The sequence below is a fragment of the Brachionichthys hirsutus genome, chromosome 17 (assembly GCF_040956055.1).
Source record: "Brachionichthys hirsutus isolate HB-005 chromosome 17, CSIRO-AGI_Bhir_v1, whole genome shotgun sequence".
Classification (NCBI taxonomy): domain Eukaryota; kingdom Metazoa; phylum Chordata; class Actinopteri; order Lophiiformes; family Brachionichthyidae; genus Brachionichthys; species Brachionichthys hirsutus.
Window position 1 is genome coordinate 10,908,388 of NC_090913.1, and position 19,086 is coordinate 10,927,473.

Sequence of the window (19,086 nt, forward strand, 5' to 3'; positions counted from 1 at the left end):
TTTAAGGCTATTTTGTTGCTCGCTGTTTCCTGTTATGTCAGTAGGAATTATTATTATTATTAATGCACAGTGGATGTGATTTCTGTCTTTACTTCTTATTTTAATGTGTTTCATGTAGGATAGACGTTCATGACAAAATGATTTTGGAAGCACCTTAAGATCTATTTTATTTGATCATTCACGCATCACGTCGCCCGGCTGGTGTGACAACACGTCTGTGTGTGTGTGTGTGTGTGTGTGTGTGTGTGTGTGTGTGTGTGTGTGTGTATCTGTGGTGTGTCTTTTCTTTTTTTTTTGTAAGCATTTTGTATGAAAGCTGTAAAATGGCCAACATCCACTCGCTTCATAAAGCCAGCTTTTTCTCACCCACCATCACGTTTGGTTTCCTGTCCTCCTTTCTTTATGTTTTACATCACTGGTGCCCCCCCACCTTTTCACAGTTCTTACTGTTGCTGGGCAGGCAGAACTTTCTCCTGTTGTCACGTATTTAATAGCCATTTACTGTTTAGGTAAGCCTCTTCTATGATGCAAAAAAGTTAATCTCAATGGATAGATCCAGTTTATGGACGTGCACAAATCTGACCACAAACTCTCGTCTGCCTTCGTTAGTAGGAACGGATCCGAGTTGAATTTGACTCCTGCTGTGTTTCTACGTGTGAAAATGTCATTCTTATTGTGTTATTTGTGTCGACAACAAATACACACATTCTTGGACCCATCTATTTCTACGGGCTCCAAGAATCAGTAGATGATTTTATGGAGCTGTACTGCTAATAAAATTCAGCTGGTAGATGAAATATTCCCGGTAGCCTTTTTTTTTTTTTTTTTTCATTTTAACAAATCAAAGTAGAATTAATCAAATTCATATTTTCCCTCGGAACAAGTTGAAATGATGGAACTTTCATGTATATTTCACACAATTTCCACGTGGTGGCAGGAGAGAGCAGCTCTGTGAAAATGAAACACTTGATGGCAACATTTGAATTCAAACAAAGCTGAGAAATAGTATTTAAAGTTTAGATTGACATGCTCCCATAAATTTCTCATATTTGTGGGTGATTCTGAGATGCATCGCCATGGTTACTAACTTACTGCAGAACCCAACAGTAAATAAGTCCATCTTTAAATCGGCCAGAGTGCTACATGGGCGAGCTTTTCTTTTAACACAATAGGTAGGTACGTACTTCACTTACAGATAATAGACAATCTAAATGTAGAAATATAACAAGCTCCTGGGTGAGATTCCTGGTTCCCATCCAGATCAATAGTGGCTGGAATGTGCTTGTGGAGACATCCAGGGCCTCGGAGAGGAGCTGCGCCTCCAGACCAAATAAGGAGAGGAGCAGCAAGACCCGTCAACCGGAGGAGGACAGCCAGACTTTGAGCTGCAGGGATAAGAAGTGATGGGGGGGGCGTCCTCTGTTTACAGACTGATTTCAGTTGGACAACTGCATTTTACAGCAGCACGTGATTTAAGGTGAAGTATTATCTTTTGTTGACATGAACAAGTAGTAAAAGAGGAAATAAAGAAAAAGCAACTGAGACGGAGGGAGCCAGTTTCCGAAATTTGACCAATTACTTCACTCCTGGGGGGGTGTCTGTCCATTCTCCACCCCTCTGCACCCGCCCACATGGCTCAAAGCCTCCATCACTTCGATATTCCTTTACTCTTTAACTTGGTTCGCTGCTGTGCCGTTCCCGTCCATCCTGTTGCTGTCCAACAGCAGAGGCAGGCTTTAAAGGGTCATGCCGCACAATGTCGTTTTGGACGGTCCAGCCCCCTGGGGGTTTCGCTTGGCGGGAGGAAAGGACTTCAGCCAGCCCCTTACCATCTCCAGGGTGAGTCCAGAGGATGTCTCTATTACAAGAACAGAATAAACCTGAAAAGGCTTCAGAGCCAAAATATAAATAACTTGCTTAAAACACTTCTTTGATTCTGACCGAAGGGCCGAGGACAGCGTGGCGTGACATCAGCTGACATTTTCTGAAATGCAAATGTGCTTTAAATGTCCCTGTGGTTTAGTCCAGAGGAGCGATTTTTTGCATTTCAGCAGGGTTAAATCTAGAAGGCGTCTGTGGGTCGACGGTGGTATGAGCTCTGCACCTGTGCCTCGGCAAATGCAGGAGGCTTAGACCCGAATAGCGGCTTACGTCATGCTCTGACAAATGAACTCAGGAATAAGCTATTGAGCGGATTCCAGAGGAATCTTGGAACTCGCTGAACTCGCAGTGGAGTTGAGTAGCACCTCAGTGAATGAAGGGAACAGAGAGAATGAATGGAAGGATGGATTTGACAGTGGAGTCTCCAGATGTGAATAAAGGAACATTTGGAACAAATATGTTTCAGAATTGACCAAATAGAAGACTCAGAGAGAGCAAAGGAAAGCTTTTAGCAGAAATCGTTTGGAGACAAATAAACGAGTGTACCAACAGCAGCGTGGACTCTGGACCTGTCCTTAGAATGGTTAGACTTACATTGCCCAAGAGTACAATGTGTGTGTGGGGGGGGCAATAAGGAAGAGTCCCTCCTCCTATAGCATTGGGATACCTCAAGGCTCACCCTCAGGCCCATCGCTATTTAAGCCAACACGTTGAACTTTGAGAGCTTCGCTGCATCAGTTTACAATCGCGGCTATGAAGGGTTGAATCCGAAGCAACAGGACCTTAACTTCCATTTAAGGTTTGGATAGCATCTCGCCTCTCATCCAAGAGGCTGCTTCAGTTCCCACTGGCTGATGGGAAGTTAGATATCTAGACTGCTGTGAGGTCGTCCCATGCCAAGAGTCTCTGGGTTCACAGCTGTCCCGCCCTGCACTATTATGGGTCTGTTGTGTTGCTGAGGCCGCCGCCGGCTAGCTTGGAGCATCGTGTGAGTCCTTATCATTCGTATCACAGTCACTTGATTCAAAGTGTGAATGATCGGTGGCGGCGTAGACCTCCGTCTCTGTTTACAGATGCCTGTTGGAAATGGTTGCGTCCTGTCTCAAACGATCTGTCCTCGCTTTGGCACCTTCAAAGGAGTGGACTCCAGATTTCACTTTAATTTATAAAAAATAAAATAAAAGGACAGAATAGATTCAGCATTTTAGTTGTGCATTATATACAAACTATTTATTTTCCCCACCAAATAAACGTTTGGACCTTTGTCTGCCATCGGCTGTAGGATCAGATGCGAGGAGACTGTAATCCTGCTCTGAGGGGGGGGGGGGGGTCTATATTTAGAGGGCTACCTCAGGAATGACTGAAAGTATATAGTTGGGTCTCCAAACCGCCGGCGCTGTCCGATAGCCTCACACCTGTTGTGTCTGCGCTCCATATGAGAACAGTGATGAGAGCCTGGGATGGAATGGAGGGAAATGATATGGAAGAAGTCATGCAGGAAATGTTCATGTAAGAGAGAGGCACAATGAAAGTAAAGAATGATAGAAGAGCTCACAAACGCATTCTCCCTCTGAGATAAAGGGAAGGAACTGAACGCCAGTGAACTCTTGTGATTTGTTTAAGCCTTTATGTCCATATTTGGTCAGGAACATCCTGCCCATTCCCAGCTGGGTGAGGGAAGTAAACAAAAGTCTTATTTTCTGCTGTCTTTATGAGATCTTGATGATGTGAGATGCTTTGTCTCCTTTAATCTTTGTTTTGCTCGAAACCAACTTCTGAAGGAAGTATTCTAGAACCCATTAACGTTGTGTTGCTCTTGTTTGGCTGTAGACACTGAATTTACTTTGTTTTTTCTGCTGGAAATAGTTGCATATTGCCAAATAAAGGTCAGTTAAATGCAGCTTGGACAGTAAAATCAAAACAATGAGCTAAAAGATGATAAAGCGGTCTTGCAGGGCTAACGAGAAAGAGCTCATGTGAAACATTGTTGATTCACAGGTTTTTAATGCATGCAGCTTTAAATATAATCCACATTCATTCTTCACTTTTACCCCAATAAAAAAGAGAATAATAATATTCAGATAATCCAAACTATCCCATCTCACAGTAAGAATGTTTTTTTTTTGTTGTTGTTTGCCCTGCTTTGATTTTTGGATAATTTAATGCATAAGAATCGTTGAGGTGGGAAAGAAACCAGATTTAAGAGAGTTGAGGTTAAATGGAGAGCAATGAGGACTAAACAAAAACTGGAGGAAGCAAAGGTTGAAAAAAGGAAACCTGTAAAAGACTTCAAACATGGACAGAAAGGAACGCAGAGTCCAGCAGATTAAACGCAGCAGGAAAGCAAACAGCCATCCAACAAATGCTCCTGTGTAAATTACAGCTCCCCCTTTGGCAGCATGAGACATCCCCTCAGCACGTCCACCCAAAGTTTATTTATAGGCAGGATAACCTCATTCAAGTTTCAATGCACCGTCCCAGTGTAGCTGAGTTTCCCGCGTCTGTAATGCAGTGCGCTTTAGCATAGGTCGTGGGAACGACTGCTTCAGGTCGTTTCCACTAAACTTCATCGCATCCAGGGCAGCAGGGCATAAATTCCATCAAGCGTGGATTTAGGGTCGCGAGCAGACCTGAATCTGTTCCGTTGTGCGTTGCGTGGAATAGTCCGGCCTCTTAGCGGAGTCTCGGCAGGTGAGACTCTGAGAGAGGAAGATGATCGCTGTGATTACAGATGGGTATGAAGAACAGACCAGAATGCCTCACATGGATGCCCCCCCCCCCCCCAGAAAGTGATCAAATTTAAGTGCAACTGTTCAAAAATAAATAAATGTGCAAAGTTCTTCAAGTAGCCCTTTCAGAATAAAGCTGAAAAGAGGCAAATGAATGAACCGTGCTCTTATTTCTACGCGACGACACATCGGCGTTATGATTCACAGCATCACCCTACATCTCTGACTCCCTTCCAGATCACGCCTGGCAGTAAGGCCTCCATAGCCAACCTGAGTCCTGGCGACGTCATCCTGGCCATCGAGGGCGTTCCAGCTGCCGGCATGCTGCACTGTGAAGCCCAGAATAAGATCAAAGAAGCCACCTATAAGCTCTGTCTCACTGTCCAAAGGTGAGACCGAAAAGCACGCACACGATCAGACGAAATCAGACGGATAAGCATCTCCACCATCAAGCGTTTCTGGGAGACGATCATAGCGGCGGGGTCTGCCCGTCTGTCTGTCTGTCGTTTACAGAAATGAGGCCAAACTGTGGTCGCCACGCGTCGTGGAGGAAGGTCGAGCTCACCCGTATAAAATCAACCTGGAAGCGGAACCTCAGGTCGGTGTGAGGATCCCGTTTATCCACCTTGGGCTCATCCGGCATCGCCTGACGGTCGCGTCCTCTACCTCCGCAGGAACACAAACACGTCGGCGTCGCGCACAATCGGAAAGCTCAGCCGTTCATCGCCGCGGCGAACATCGACGACGGGCACCAGGTGGTCAGTGCGTCGTACAACACTCCCATCGGCCTCTACTCCTCCGGCAACATCCAGGACGCCATGGAGGGCCAGGTCCGAGGCCTGGTCCCCCAGAAGCCTGTGAGGTGACGCTTCTCACTCTGTCTGCGTCACTCGCTGACCTCCAGGTTGTATCCTGACCTGTTGTGTGTGTGTGTGTGTGTGTGTGTGTGGACGCGCCCTTCAGCCCCAGGACTCTGAAGAGCATTGAGGAGTCCGACGTCTACCAGATGCTGCAGAAGGACCAGGAGGAACCTCAGGCTCCTCGGCAGTCCGGCTCCTTCAAGGCCCTGCAGGAGTTCGTCGACAGCGACGGTGAATGTCTCCCGATACTCTGATTGTCTTCTATTGACGCACGTAGAGGTTTGTTTCTGTTTAGTTATTGCAGTATTTAGTGCTTTAGATGCGTTTTAATATACTGCATTGGGCATACGGTTGCATTTAGAGGTGTGTTCGTTGACAGGAAGCTCTCCCTGAAGTGACCTCTAGTGACCTTGCGTACACAAATGAGGAATATTTCTCTCTCCCTTGTGGGACAGGCACTCGTCCCATCGGGACCAGGACGGTCAAAGCTCCCACGGACAAACCGCACCCGCCCACGGGAAACCTGCACAAGCTGCCCGTCTGCGACAAGTGTGGGAATGGGATTGTGTAAGTATTCCCAAGCAGGGAGACGACAACGTGTTTGTTCACGTCACTCTCACGCCTCTCTCGTGTGACGCAGCGGGACGGTGGTGAAAGCGCGAGACAAGTTCCGTCACCCCGACTGCTTCGTGTGCTCCGACTGTGACGTCAGCCTCAAACAGAAGGGCTACTTCTTTGTGGAGGGCCGACTGTGCTGCGAGACCCACGCGCGCGCCCGGATGAGGCCGGTGGAGGGACTGGAACTCGTCACGACCTTTCCTTCTGCGTAAATGGAATGTCACAGACACACACACACACACACTCTCTTAGGTCACGTGTTCTCGACACACCTTCCTCATTGAGGTGGCGCGACGCTTCGACCTGTTGAGACGCTTTTGGCTTGAACATAAATAATAAAAAAGCGCAAAGAGAATCGATTACAAAGCGCAGCGTCGTTCCGTTTCCACCTTGAATTGTCAATCGATATATTTTATTTCCAATAAAGACCTTTGTTCATATTGAACGTCCTCTGTGTTTGGAGCGTTGGTAAAATAACTTTTGGTAAATAAATATTGACTTCGATTATTGGCAGAAGTAACTGTGTTGAGACAGCAGGGGGCGCTAAAGGATTCTTTAACCACGCAGTCAGATCTGTGACGAAATGTTGTGGTTGTCATGGCAACCGGGTCATCACATAAAGGTCAAAAAGAGGTTTGGGATCTTTAGTTGTTTTTCTTATGATTGATTGAGTATCGGCCGCTGATTTTACTGATTATTGATTAGGTACTATAATAAATGTCCCAGCTGTGTTCCACAGCGTGTGTGTGTGTGGGGGGGGGGGGGGGGGTAGCTCTTTTCTTTTGTCTCCACATATTGTGTCCATCTCTCCGTCCTACTTCCTGCAATAGTGAACAAAATGTAATTTAGGAAGTTATTTGTTGCCGGGGGAGATTATGTCTTCAGAATTACTTTAAATTTTGACAACAAAATGTATTTAAAAATAAATACATTTAACAGTCTTTCTGATGTAACCATGGTAACAGTATGGAGCTGTAGTCTTGTCTCTTCAGTCTGTTTCTCCGTCTTATTAAAGCGTCACTGAGAATTTCAACGGGTCTGGGTGCGTCCGGCTACACCGCCGTGAAACGATAATGAGGATTTATTCCTTGCATTAATGCTGTTCCTTCCTTGAGCCCCCCCACCCCCACCGATCACCATGGATTTCACAGCCCGATGGGAAAACTCAACCACATTCTCCGAGCCAACCAAGTTAACTCTCATCAGAAATGTCGTTATTTGTTTCTCCAAATCTTTATTCAGTTTGTGTTTTCATTCATTGATGACAGCAGAGAAAACATCATAAAGTTACTGAGCCATAAATAACAGCTGCATGCTATAAAATCATTTAATCTAAATGATTAACGTGACTCACAAAAGTCTTTCCACATTTTGCAACAAATCTAAAAGGCCGTCTTGTTGCGCTTCGTCCAAGCCGAGCCGGCGTTTTCAGTCGCTTCACTAAAACCCGCACGGCGTCGTCTTCTCTCCTGCTCCTCTTAAATCAGAGTCCGTTCTCTCCGGGTTCATCAGGCCGCCATCCAGATGGTGAAAGAGACCAGCAGAGTCGACAAGACCGTCAGCGGGGTGGCGCAGCCCAGATACAGGGAGAGTCCAACGCCGCACAGTGCGGTCCAATAGGAGGTCGTCCTGCTGCAGACTAGCTTCCTCACCGCCGTGCAGAACTGCAAGAAAGAACGAGAGCGTTAGCCTAGCTGTGGGAGTCGCCTCCATTCCCTCTCGTCTCGCCAACGGGCGACTTTAACCCCCGCTCCTGTGGACTGAAGCGAGCAGCACTAAGTGCATTTAAACCAATACCGCCTGTTGCAGGAAGCTCGTCCCACAATCAGTTCTTCACTAAGACTCCAGGGAAACGAGCACAAACTTTTGGCTTTTGCACGTGACCTTTTGTCGCGCTGCAAATGTCCAGGATGCAAAGGCAGGGGCTCTGCGACTCTTAAATCGAGACTCGCAGCAAGTCGGCCGGCGGGGGTCTGTTAATCCCTACGGACAGGAAGCCGGAGTCTCCACCTGGTGCGTCTGGTAGCTGGTGGCCGTCCCGTATCTGCAGTGCATGACGTAGTGTTCACAGTTGTACCACAGCAAGCTGTAGTCGACGGCGCCGAGGAGCTTCTCCGCCCTCCTGGCCACTTCCTCTCCATCCAGAGGGGCCTCGCTGCACACTCCGTCCATGTGGTTGACCAGAATCCGGGATCCGTAGGCGAAATCCGCCACCGAGTCCACTCTGACGCTGGCGACTTTGGCGACGACCCCCAGCAGCAGGCGATTATTTGTCACCATCTTGGAAATCGCCGGTTTGTTTTTGGAGAAAACGGGGAGTATGTCCGGAATGAGATGAGCCACGCGATCGTCCCCGAGGTAGATGCCGAAGTGGGTGAATAACGTCCTGGGAACTTCCAGCAAGTCCCCCCGTTTGTAGAGCGGGAGATCGTGATCGTGCTCGGGGTCTTCCTCCTCGTCTTTGGAAGCCACAAAGAAGAAGCCGAGCAGCTGGAAAGGAAGCATGATTTCAGGGTCGGGAAATAAACCCAACTGCCTTTTTATCCTGTTGGCTGTGGGGCGGGGGGGTTGGCGAGATTAAGCATCATTTTTTCCAGTACGAGTTTTACAGAAACAAAGGAGCTTTCTCTAATCACATTTGCTGCAGTTTGAAACTCGGGCATTGTTTCCCCGGCTGGTGTATTAAGGTCAGGGGTCGTCGTTAGGCCTGGCGAAGAACGCAACACCTTCAGGCCTCGTCTAGGAGGTCGCCGACGTTGAGCCATCACCCCCAGAGAGGAAGCCTTTGTCTACCGTGTGCAGGTTTTTTGGCTCTTTGACCGCCGTTAAACGGCCATCCACAGGGCAACGGGAACGAGGATTGTGGGTAATGTATAGTCGATGGCGCCACTGTATGGAATTGCTCCATAAAAATAATATATAAAATAATAATAATAATAATTGTATATATTATCACACAATTTTACAGTTTGCATTACATGTTTACTTTTTGTCTGGGACAGCCTAATTAGATTTAAGCCTACCCCCCTCCCTCGAAGAAGCTGTCGGTCAGTTAACTTTGCAGAGCTCATTTGTTCTGCATCCTTATCAACCTCGGATCAGCACCAGGCAAAAAGAGAAAGCCGTGTCGGATGATCTGTGATGGGAGCAACATTCCTTTGAGCAGATTATCGTAATCCTGTCGGCCTCAGTTACAAAATCATCTTCTAACCCCAGAGAATACCCTGAGAAACTCTTCATCCTTCCTCATCTTGTCTGTGGATAGTTTGTTACGTCCATTTGCTGAACCTGCATAGCAAAGAGGTTGCTGGAATTTAACTCAAGTTAAAGTTTCTGCACATGAGAAACCCCAGTCTGACCCAGGAAGCTGCGAGGGATTAATGGGTGCATGACTCCATACAGCTCAAATCATCCACTCCTACCCAGGAAGTAATATAGAATGATGAATGTTAAGGTTGCATTTATAAATATACACTTTAAAATAAAGCTTGAGTCTCTATGTTGAACCCTGGTGTGATCTTTGCAGATGATGAACAGAGGTCAAGGTCACCTGATGCATCCCCAGCCTTCTATGCAAGTGAACTGTGTGAATGTCTCGTGTTTTATTTTACTCCATTTTATCAGAGGGTTGGGTTAGCGTTCAAAATAACAGCAGCTCAGCCACACATGAGCGTCTTAGCAATTAATCCTTGGAAAAATGCACTTTGTTTTCTTGGGGGGGGGGGGACATGGTGGAGAGTCAAACCGGACAAAGTCAAATGAACAATTGTGTTCTTTTTATCTGTTGCATCCTTAAGATGTAAAAATGACAGTTTCATTCATCTCAGTTCTTTACCTGTCGCACACCTCTTGCCAACAATGTCTAGTGAGACGAGTCCATCCAGTTTCCTGTGGGGCCACGCCCACTAGTGGACTGCGAGCAAGATTGGATCACAGACTTTTAAAGATTAGGGGGAATGTTTTCATGTTTGAGGAGTCCCGTTATCGTGGAACTGTTACTTTTAGGGGACGTGGATGATCCTGATCAGAGTTTCGTGCTCTCGTATTAAAGATTCAAAGCGCTCCTCCCACCTCGGGTTACTTCATGTTCCTGCAGCACGTTGTGACTCATCTCTATTGAAAATACACTCATTCTAATATTTAGAAAAACAGCGTGTCTTTTAGGATTGAGTCATTTATTTGCGCTCATTTGCGCTCTTTGTTTTTTCTGTAGTTGCCATGGTGACTCGTAGGAAGATCTGGAGCCAAAACCTCAGTTTCCCATCTGTGAGTAAATAATCTCTGAGCTCAGGGTTAAACGTTTGACTGACTAGTGAGTCACAGATCCGTCCCACGCACTGACCGGGACGTTTGCAGGTCGAACCCCTTATCAATCGCTGAACTCAGGACCTTGTTCGGATAAATATCGCACAGAGGCGAGCGGCTCTTCAGTCTCCAACAAGACGCAGCTGGTGGCCAAAGCAACATGGCTCCATCCTTCCTCGCCACCGCCGCCGGAGGACTTCTGCTACTTTTCTCCGTCTCATCAGAGGTGAGTTGTCAAACTGACCCCCCCCCCCCCCCGTGCAGCTTTGTTGTGCATAAAAAAAGCTAAATGCATGGCATTTTTATTTGTGCAGCATATCAGAGGAGACAATATTGTGAGAGCATGCAGCCCAAACGACGGGTTTGTGAGTATGCAATGGCATCATCAGATTAATACAGAGATTATAATCCCAATGCCACCCCAGTGATGTTTCCCACGTGTCGTGTCTGTGCACAGGGACAGTACTGTCCCACTACGTGTGGCGTGGCTGATTACATGCTGAGGTACATGCCGGCTGCGAACCAGGATTTGGACGATTTGCAGCATGAACTTGAGACGATTGCCAACTGGACTCAGGGGACAGAAGAGACCGTCGTCCACATGAAAGAATCCGTCACTGCATTTCAAAAGAGTTCCGTAGGTAGGAAGATCCGTCTTTACAGCACGTACACGTTTATTTACTCATCTAATTCCTCCGTTCAACACTGCACTGATTCAGATTGTTTTGTCTCACAGGAGCTTCACTGAAAAATCACCCGTTTTTAAGATCATCTTTTTTTATTGCAGATACCTACTTCAAAAGCTCCTCGAGTGTGATGGATGATATTATTCGCTATGAAAAGACCATCCTGGCACAGGAAGAGCAGGTCTTGTAAGTGAAAGTATGAGATTATATTATCCACATGAAACCTCCTCCTTTTATTTATACTTCACTCCTCAAAGGGAAATATTACGCAAATATATCTACTAATATGCAAAATAGATTTATATCCCATTAATGCCGGGGTTGATGTGGAGGTTCTTAAAAGTAAAATAACAACAACAACAAAAACCTAGATTGAATATTTTTGATTCTGTGCTTTTGCTTCTTTTAATTCCGGCACCCACCCAAACCTGTAGGTCAATGAATATATATTTTTTTGATGAATATATTTATTAGATAGAATGTTAGAGTACAAGTACGGTCACACAGTAGCATGTATTACAGTACAAATAAGGTCAAACATACTGTCTAGGAGGAGCATTTCAAAAAAGCCCTTGCGGTTTTGTTTCCGTTGGCTCTTGTTTCAATGCCCATAACCCTCCTCGCCCACACAGTCAGGACTGACCACAGATCAAGGGTCGATTTTCCACCCACTCCTCTTCCCTTTATGGCCAGAAAAACCCACTCATTACACACACAAAACGAAAAAAACAGAAAAAAACCTCAAATGTAATTCTGTTTCATGGCGCGTTTCTTCCTTATTGTCTTATTCTTACCTTGTTTTTTTGTTGTTGTTTTTTAACAGTGTAAATTAGTCTCACACTTGTTTCCTCTTCAGTGAACTTCAGACTTTAATCTCGAGCAACGAGAGGAGAATGGCAGATTTAAAACAAATCTCCATTCAGCTGCAGCAGAAATGCACCGAGTCGTGTAAAGACAGCGTGGATATCCAGGCCATCACAGGAACAGGTAAAAAAAATCAATCAATCTATTGATCCTCGGGCCGTTCCTATTTCACAAGAAGATTCTCAACCTTGCACATGTAAACATTTGTCCTTGTCCTTCTTCGGTGTTTAGTTACGGGCTAAAAATCAATCAGTTGTACCAAAGGTAAACACGTGGCTGGATTTCATTATTTGTGACCTCATTTCGACATTAATAATTAAATAAAATGTTTTTAAAAAAGAGAATTCAACCCAGATTTATTTTTGATTTACAGCATTTTGACATATTTTTGTTTAAAGGATTTGCGGCAACATATTTCATAATGAAACTTTGTGTATATATATTTTTTTCTAATCAGATTGCCAAGACGTTGCAACGAAGGGCGCCACCGCCAGCGGCCTCTACTACATCAGGCCGGCGAAGGCCGCGGAGCAGTTCCTCGTCTACTGCGAGATCGACAGCTTCGGCCGTGGCTTCACCGTCATCCAGCGGGTCTGCGTCGCTTCTAGCATCTTCACGCTCTCCTGTCAGATGAAAGACATTCTCTTATCTCTACTGACTCTTCCGCTGTGTCCACAGAGACGCGATGGCAGCGTGGACTTCAAAAAGAACTGGGTCCAGTACAAGGAGGGCTTCGGTTACCTCTCGCCGGACGACACCACCGAGTTCTGGCTCGGAAATGAGAAGATCCACCTGCTGACCACCAGTTCCAGCCTCCCGACTGTGCTGAGGTTAGAAATGGTGGACTGGGAGGGCAACCAGAGGTAGGAACACACTACCAGGGAGGATTATGGGTAGGCGTGATCTTTCCTTTGAGGAAGAGGTTTTGGCTTCTTTTCTCCAGGCACGCCGACTACAACATGTTCCGAATCGGCTCAGAGCAAGACAAGTACCGTCTGATGTACGGCTACTACTACGGCGGCGACGCCGGAGACGCTTTCGACGGCTTTGACTTCGGAGATGATCCCAGCGACAAGTTCTACACGTCTCACAACGGCATGCAGTTCAGCACCTTCGACATGGACAACGACAAGTTTGACGGCAACTGCGCTCTGCAGGACGGCTCCGGCTGGTGGATGAACCGGTGCCACGCCGCACATCTGAACGGCAAATACTACCTGAGTAAGACGGCGCGGATGAAACGAACCCTTCATGTCCTGTTTGTGTTTCCGTTTCAGCTCTACTCTAACGTTTCCGTCTTCTCTTGATCTAGACGGCCGGTACACAGCAAAGGATGCCGGTGAATACGGTTTCGACAACGGCATCATTTGGGTCACGTGGCACAACCGCTGGTACTCCCTGAAAGAGACCACCATGAAGCTCATCCCCCTCAGCCGCATCACGACGGGCGGACAGCAGTCCGGTGCCAAACAGTTCGAAGGGCTCGGACTGTAAAACGCAGGCCAGCGTCGGCGCGCTCAGCCGTGTGTGTCTCCGTGATCTGACCTTCTTCGCCCTTTTTCCGTGTTGTTGAAAAATAAATGTTTTTTTTCATAAACTCTTGAAAAGCCATGGAAATAAACATACCACAAAGAATAGGGCTATTGTTGTTATTTTGTCATCTTGTGTCGTTTTAACAGGTTCAAAAAAATACAAATAAAATAAACTGGTTTAAACAGTAGGTCTCCCCATCCCCAGTCCAGAACTTTGCCCGTCCGGGGCGAAAGAGACCGAGAGTGAGAGGAGAGGAACAGCAAATCCCGCGCCTGTGTCTAGGGATGTCTTTATGGTTTTAAGTTTTAAAATAAAATATATGGTGGTAAGATTAAAATGCGGGACACATCTTCAATTTGGGCTATGTGGGATTTGAGATAATTAAAAAAATGCTGTACGGTCTCGCACAATGCGGGATAACTGATCACCCTACATGGGGCACAGAGGCAGTCTTGTGTAATCACTGTCAGTGTCAGAGCGGAGAGGCAGATGTTCTGCAGCGCAGGTTTAAATATAATACGGTGTTTTTATGTTAATAAAGTAAAAGGCAGAGCTACAAAAGGTCAGTAGTAGCAGTTCGAGGAAGCGCCCGCTTTATTGCGTGTTTAACTTCCTCCTCCTGGCCGTCAGGTGGCGCCGAACAAATCCGAAGAGCATTGTTGTTGTTTACATCCGGGTCGTGTCGCTGTCGCTTTTCCGGTGACGCTTATGGGGTTTGCGATTGTGATTTTTGTTTGAAGCAACCAAGCTGTAACTTATCAAACGTATTTTGATCAACTTTGTTTTTTTAATCCGTTCTAACTCCCTCACGATGACTGAGGTAAGTAAAGGCTTTTAAAAAAATTCAACCGCTAGGTTATTAGGTTAGGTTATTCCCGTTCTCGTGCTGTGGAACGTCGCCGGGCCCGGCTAATTGCTGGACCACGTTTCGTTGACGTTATGATTGAGTTGTGTTTTGGTCTATGTACGCGGACAGACTAACGTAGAAACGATGCGGGCTTGAATAAATAATAAATAAATCTATCTTGAAGACATATTTTTTTCTGCCGCAGGATGTCCAGAAACACTCGGTCCACACTCTGGTCTTCAGATCCCTCAAAAGGACGCATGACATGTTTGTGTCCGACCAGGCGAAGTCGATCACACAAGATGAAGAAAGGTAATGATTGTCTGAGAAATGGTTCAATTTAAGCAGGCAATAAGTCCTCAAGGAATGGGCTAAGATTCCAGAAGCTGGAGTCTGGATGTGGACCCTACTTTGGAGCAGATCATTCTTGTCTTCTTGTGAGACGGTTGCAGATATTTGCTCCTGTTTTCTGCAGCTTCAAGGTGAAGATGGGCGTGAAGCTGAAAACCGAGTACAGCGCCGTTTTACACATGCCCGTCCTGAAGGAAGACAAAGACCGAGTCTCTCAGCATCATGGCAGCGTGCAGAACCAGCACCGCTTTCCCGATGTGTTTTCCCAATATCTATCTGGAACTGACCCGGAATACCTGATCACGGGGACCCACCCTTACCCCTCTGGTCCCGGTAGGTTCTCTGCTGTTCATTTAACCGCTCTCCATGCTATTCCAGCGTTTATCCGTATGCGTTTGCTTCAATAGGAGTCGCTCTGACTGCCGAAACGAAGCTCCACCGGAACCCGAGTGAAGCAGGAGTCCACTCCATGGCGCTGGCTCTGCCGCCCTCGCAGGCCAGGTAAGCCTGCGTGGGTCGGTTCTGGTGTCGTTGTGGCACGGGCAGCGTACCGATAGTATTTGCAGGATTTTGACGCCGCCTGTTTTTTTAGGCAGGATGCTAGCCGCACCGCCGCCGGCGTCGTTGACATCCACCGGCACGCGGGCGGAGCAGAGCGGTCTCTTCCCCAGTCCGGCGCTCTGGTCGGTCCACTTTGATGTCTTTGTCTGTCCCTGAAAGACGTGCACGGCTCAAAAACGAATGTCTTTTATTTCTAGTCACTCCTGGAGGGGAGCGGGACCAGGAATACCTCGCTTGTGCGGAAAGCGCCGACCATGCCCAAGCCCCAGTGGCATCCTCCGTGGAAGCTGTTCCGGGTGACGACGCGTTGTTTCGGCTCCCGGCGGTTCACGCCGCGCTTCGCCTGGAACCAAGACTTCATTGTTTCCGTTTTCTCTGACAGGTCATCAGCGGCCACCTCGGCTGGGTGCGGTCCATCGCCGTGGAGCCGGGGAACCAGTGGTTTGTGACGGGGTCTGCTGATAGAACGATAAAGGTCAGTCCGGCTTGATGTCTGGACGCCTGCTGAGATGCTCCCGATATGACCAGGAGGGGGCGCGCTGTTTTTTAATCCACAGATCTGGGATCTGGCCAGTGGGAAGCTGAAGCTCTCCCTGACCGGACACATCAGCACGGTGCGCGGCGTGGCGGTCAGCAATCGCAGCCCCTACCTGTTCTCCTGCGGGGAGGACAAGCAGGTCAAGTGTTGGGACCTGGAGTACAACAAGGTAGGGGGCGCTATGATAAGGGTGTAAACGAGTGTCTGCCCCCCCCCCCCCCCCCCCTCACTGGGATGACCCCGATGATGCGTTCAGGTCATCAGGCACTACCACGGACACCTCAGCGCCGTCTACGACGTGGACCTGCACCCGACTATTGACGTGTTGGTGACGTGCAGCCGGGACTCCACGGCGAGGGTGAGCCCCGCCCTCTGCACCGTAAAGCCTTAAAGGCAATGTGGAAATGGGAAGACTTAAATTCACGGAAGGAAAACGTCATTTTAAAGAAAAAGTTTTATTCATTCGGAGGCTTTGAAAAACTAAAAGTCGCCGTTTAATCGAATCCTGTTTTTCTAGCTTCATTCCGTTCTCTTCTCTTTTGCGCTTTATCTTCCGGGTCATTGATTACCTGTTTACACGCAGGTGTGGGACATCAGGACGAAGGCTAACGTCCACACGCTAACGGGCCACACCAACACCGTGGCCACGGTGAGGTGTCAGTCGGCAGAGCCGCAAATCATCACTGGTAAATCCTGTTCAACAAACGGTCGAAGCGCTGACGGCTGATTGGTCGCTGATGGGCCGCTCTTTGATCTTCGGGTTTAGGAAGCCACGATTCCACCATCAGGCTGTGGGACCTGATTGCTGGCAAAACCAGAGCCACGCTGACCAACCACAAGAAATCCGTCCGGAGTATCGTCCTGCATCCCAGACAGTGAGTAAAACGGGCCTGAACTGCGAGCAAGACTTGTGGGAGACGGTCGCCATGGTAACGCACGGCACACACCTTCCATTGTTTTAAAACGAGCGAACGCCGAGCACGCCGTCGTCCCCGTTCTCCGTTTCCTAGATACACTTTCGCCTCTGGTTCCGCCGACAACATCAAGCAGTGGACGTTCCCGGACGGGAACTTCATCCAGAACCTGTCCGGGCACAACGCCATCGTCAACACGCTGGCGGTCAACTCCGATGGCGTGTTGGTGTCTGGAGGTACTTCGCTCTTTTTGTTGCGGCTGATCAGGAAGCTCGGCGCAGCCAACCAATCGTGGAGCTCCTTTCTCTCTCCCTGCGCAGCGGACAACGGGACCATCCACCTGTGGGACTGGAGGACGGGCTACAACTTCCAGCGGATCCACGCCGCCGTGCAGCCCGGATCTCTGGACAGCGAGTCGGGCATCTTCGCCTGCTTGTTCGACAACTCTGAGAGCCGACTCATCACCGCCGAGGCCGACAAGACCATTAAGGTTTACAAAGAGGACGACAGCGCCGTAAGTCCAGCGTTCCCGTCCCGCACCGCGTTCCTACGGGAAACGTTCCCGGCGGCAGGCTGACCCAATCCCGGCTTTCTCTGTTCCAGACGGAAGAAAGTCACCCCGTCAACTGGAAGCCAGAAATTCTCAAGAGAAAAAGATTCTAATCATTTATTTTTTTTAGTTTGTTCCTTCTTTCGACGCCAACATTTTCTCCCCCTTTTTTTTTTTTGGACCGAACTTCCTGTCGGTGACGCGGTCTCAGTCTAAGAACCATTTACAGTCCTCGCTGTAGGACGTCTGTCCGGTGAAGCGGCCGCTCTGAACCGCCAGGAAGCTCCCGGAGCGTTTGTGCTTGATGACGACGGCCATCCGGTGGCTCCGGTCCGTCTGATCCACTAGCAGCAGCCACTCTTCGCTCGCGGACGGGCTGGACTCGGAGTGGACCCGCTCCCCGACGGGGTCAGACCCTGCGGACAGACGTTTTTTTTTGTCGCGCCACAGTGAAATGTCGCTCTTTTTTTTCTCTAGCTTTGGATGTGAAGTTTATTTTGCTCCGGTTAATAAAGTCCACACTTTCACGTACCGGTACTTCCTGATTGGTCTCACTCACCCAGGTATCTGCTGCTGGCGGCGTTCCTGTAGTATTTGCAGCCGCTCCCTTTGATCTCCTCCCAGTAGCCACGCCCCCCGGGGGTCTCGCTGAGCTCCACTGTGTTTCTGCCATCACCGGTCCGGTGGGCCGCCGGCTGTTCTGTGAAATCAGAGTCAGAACGCACAGAGGACAGTCGAGAGTCTTCAAATGAAATGTCCAGATCTCGGGGGCAACGGCCCCGTTGGCGTCTACCTGACTCCACGATGTACAACTTTGAGAGAGCGTGGCGAAACCTGCGGCCCGGTTTCTTCTTGAGGAGCGGCTTCGCCGGTTCTGGCTGATCCGGCTCGCTTGGAGGTTCTGCCGCCAGCAGGTCGCCGGCGTTGAACGCGATCTCCGCCTCCAGAGACCTGAGACACAGCTCAAAGTCTTCGTCGTCCTCTTCTGCTTTTCTGGAAGAGAACGGGGACGTGAGACGGAAAGACGGACGGCGTGGACGCGCGAGTATTTGTGGGGGGGGGGTCCGGGCTTACCTGAAGTCCACCCAGAGCAGGCCGGCGGTGATCAGTCCCAGCCACTCGCTGGCCTCCCATTCGCTGGCCAGCATGACCGGCACGATGACGGCCGCCCTGGCGTCGGCGTAGTTCAGCTCCTTCTTGCAGCTGCGGGACGCCTGATAGGCCGGAGTCATGAACGCACAAACGACCGACGCCTCCTCCACGCCTGCAGCCATCCTGTGGGAGGGCGGAGTCACGCAACGGCGTCATAGCGTAACGGCGGCGCCGACGCGTTCACCCGTACTCACGAGTCGTTTATGTTCCCCGTCACCCCGCCCTCGACGTCCATCCACACCGGCAGGCCGGCGTCTCTGAGCCGGTCGTGGACCCGTTTCACCAGAACCTGGTCATCCCGCTGGTAGGACAGCATGACGTGACCCGGCATCGCACCCGGGGAACGGTTAGTAGCGGCGAGGGGTCGCTGAGCAGAGAGACTCGGTCGTTACGCTGCTTGTGTACGAAGCCATACATCTCGGGTTACTTCTGTTGCTTGGTTACGGAGTCCGTCGTCACCAATGGGAGGACGGATTCCTGCAGGACCAATCAGAACTCTTGTGTTTGTGTTAGGAAACCCACCCTGGAACATGTATAGTCATTTTTACTTGGAAAATGCAAAGCAAAAAATTTTTTTCAAGCAAATTCTTTAATTTATTCTGTTGGAATAAACATTTAAAATCTATAGAACCCAATATAATTCAAAAGCAAATCAGAATTTATGACATTTTCTTTGACCAGGAGATCGTAGAGGATT

The 19,086-nt window shown here is 48.6% G+C and overlaps 4 protein-coding genes across 4 annotated transcripts; 3 read left to right on the forward strand and 1 right to left on the reverse strand.

The window, feature by feature from the left end:
- Nucleotides 1-1,691: 1,691 nt before the first annotated feature.
- On the forward strand, nt 1,692-6,537 carry pdlim3b (PDZ and LIM domain 3b). The gene is made up of 7 exons (XM_068750833.1): nt 1,692-1,839; nt 4,848-4,999; nt 5,124-5,208; nt 5,285-5,472; nt 5,574-5,701; nt 5,926-6,037; nt 6,111-6,537. Exons 1-7 carry the CDS (start codon nt 1,747-1,749, stop codon nt 6,298-6,300), a joined length of 948 nt encoding a protein of 315 aa, XP_068606934.1. The 5' UTR covers nt 1,692-1,746; the 3' UTR covers nt 6,301-6,537.
- Nucleotides 6,538-7,596: 1,059 nt separating this feature from the next.
- LOC137906301 (lecithin retinol acyltransferase-like) lies at nt 7,597-8,593 on the reverse strand. Its single transcript, XM_068750545.1, has 2 exons — nt 8,099-8,593; nt 7,597-7,752 (listed from the first exon to the last, which is right to left on the reverse strand). Exons 1-2 carry the CDS (start codon nt 8,591-8,593, stop codon nt 7,597-7,599), a joined length of 651 nt encoding a protein of 216 aa, XP_068606646.1.
- A 1,912-nt stretch (nt 8,594-10,505) lies between these two features.
- fgg (fibrinogen gamma chain) lies at nt 10,506-13,572 on the forward strand. The gene is made up of 9 exons (XM_068750544.1): nt 10,506-10,619; nt 10,708-10,758; nt 10,851-11,034; nt 11,181-11,265; nt 11,936-12,066; nt 12,401-12,534; nt 12,622-12,806; nt 12,887-13,164; nt 13,256-13,572. Exons 1-9 carry the CDS (start codon nt 10,554-10,556, stop codon nt 13,435-13,437), a joined length of 1,296 nt encoding a protein of 431 aa, XP_068606645.1. The 5' UTR covers nt 10,506-10,553; the 3' UTR covers nt 13,438-13,572.
- A 589-nt stretch (nt 13,573-14,161) lies between these two features.
- Nucleotides 14,162-17,768, forward strand: plrg1 (pleiotropic regulator 1). The gene is made up of 14 exons (XM_068750543.1): nt 14,162-14,296; nt 14,529-14,635; nt 14,799-15,007; nt 15,082-15,175; nt 15,267-15,357; nt 15,433-15,531; nt 15,618-15,710; nt 15,793-15,942; nt 16,030-16,131; nt 16,357-16,459; nt 16,540-16,648; nt 16,784-16,923; nt 17,008-17,201; nt 17,291-17,768. Exons 1-14 carry the CDS (start codon nt 14,288-14,290, stop codon nt 17,348-17,350), a joined length of 1,560 nt encoding a protein of 519 aa, XP_068606644.1. The 5' UTR covers nt 14,162-14,287; the 3' UTR covers nt 17,351-17,768.
- The last annotated feature ends 1,318 nt before the right edge of the window (nt 17,769-19,086 follow it).

What these genes read in the sequence shown, in the direction of transcription:
- pdlim3b (XM_068750833.1), top strand. Translation starts at nt 1,747, where the DNA reads ATGCCGCACAATGTCGTTTTGGACGGTCCAGCCCCCTGGGGGTTTCGC. An exon ending in AGCCCCTTACCATCTCCAGG is followed by an intron (nt 1,840 to 4,847) that starts GTGAGTCCAGAG and finishes ACTCCCTTCCAG; the next exon opens with ATCACGCCTGGCAGTAAGGC. An exon ending in CTCTGTCTCACTGTCCAAAG is followed by an intron (nt 5,000 to 5,123) that starts GTGAGACCGAAA and finishes TGTCGTTTACAG; the next exon opens with AAATGAGGCCAAACTGTGGT.
- LOC137906301 (XM_068750545.1), bottom strand. Translation starts at nt 8,593, where the DNA reads ATGCTTCCTTTCCAGCTGCTCGGCTTCTTCTTTGTGGCTTCCAAAGAC. An exon ending in CCAGCTACCAGACGCACCAG is followed by an intron (nt 7,753 to 8,098) that starts GTGGAGACTCCG and finishes TCTTTCTTGCAG; the next exon opens with TTCTGCACGGCGGTGAGGAA.
- fgg (XM_068750544.1), top strand. Translation starts at nt 10,554, where the DNA reads ATGGCTCCATCCTTCCTCGCCACCGCCGCCGGAGGACTTCTGCTACTT. An exon ending in TTTTCTCCGTCTCATCAGAG is followed by an intron (nt 10,620 to 10,707) that starts GTGAGTTGTCAA and finishes TTATTTGTGCAG; the next exon opens with CATATCAGAGGAGACAATAT. An exon ending in GACTGGGAGGGCAACCAGAG is followed by an intron (nt 12,807 to 12,886) that starts GTAGGAACACAC and finishes TCTTTTCTCCAG; the next exon opens with GCACGCCGACTACAACATGT.
- plrg1 (XM_068750543.1), top strand. An exon ending in CTCCGTGGAAGCTGTTCCGG is followed by an intron (nt 15,532 to 15,617) that starts GTGACGACGCGT and finishes TTTCTCTGACAG; the next exon opens with GTCATCAGCGGCCACCTCGG. An exon ending in ATCGTCCTGCATCCCAGACA is followed by an intron (nt 16,649 to 16,783) that starts GTGAGTAAAACG and finishes TCCGTTTCCTAG; the next exon opens with ATACACTTTCGCCTCTGGTT.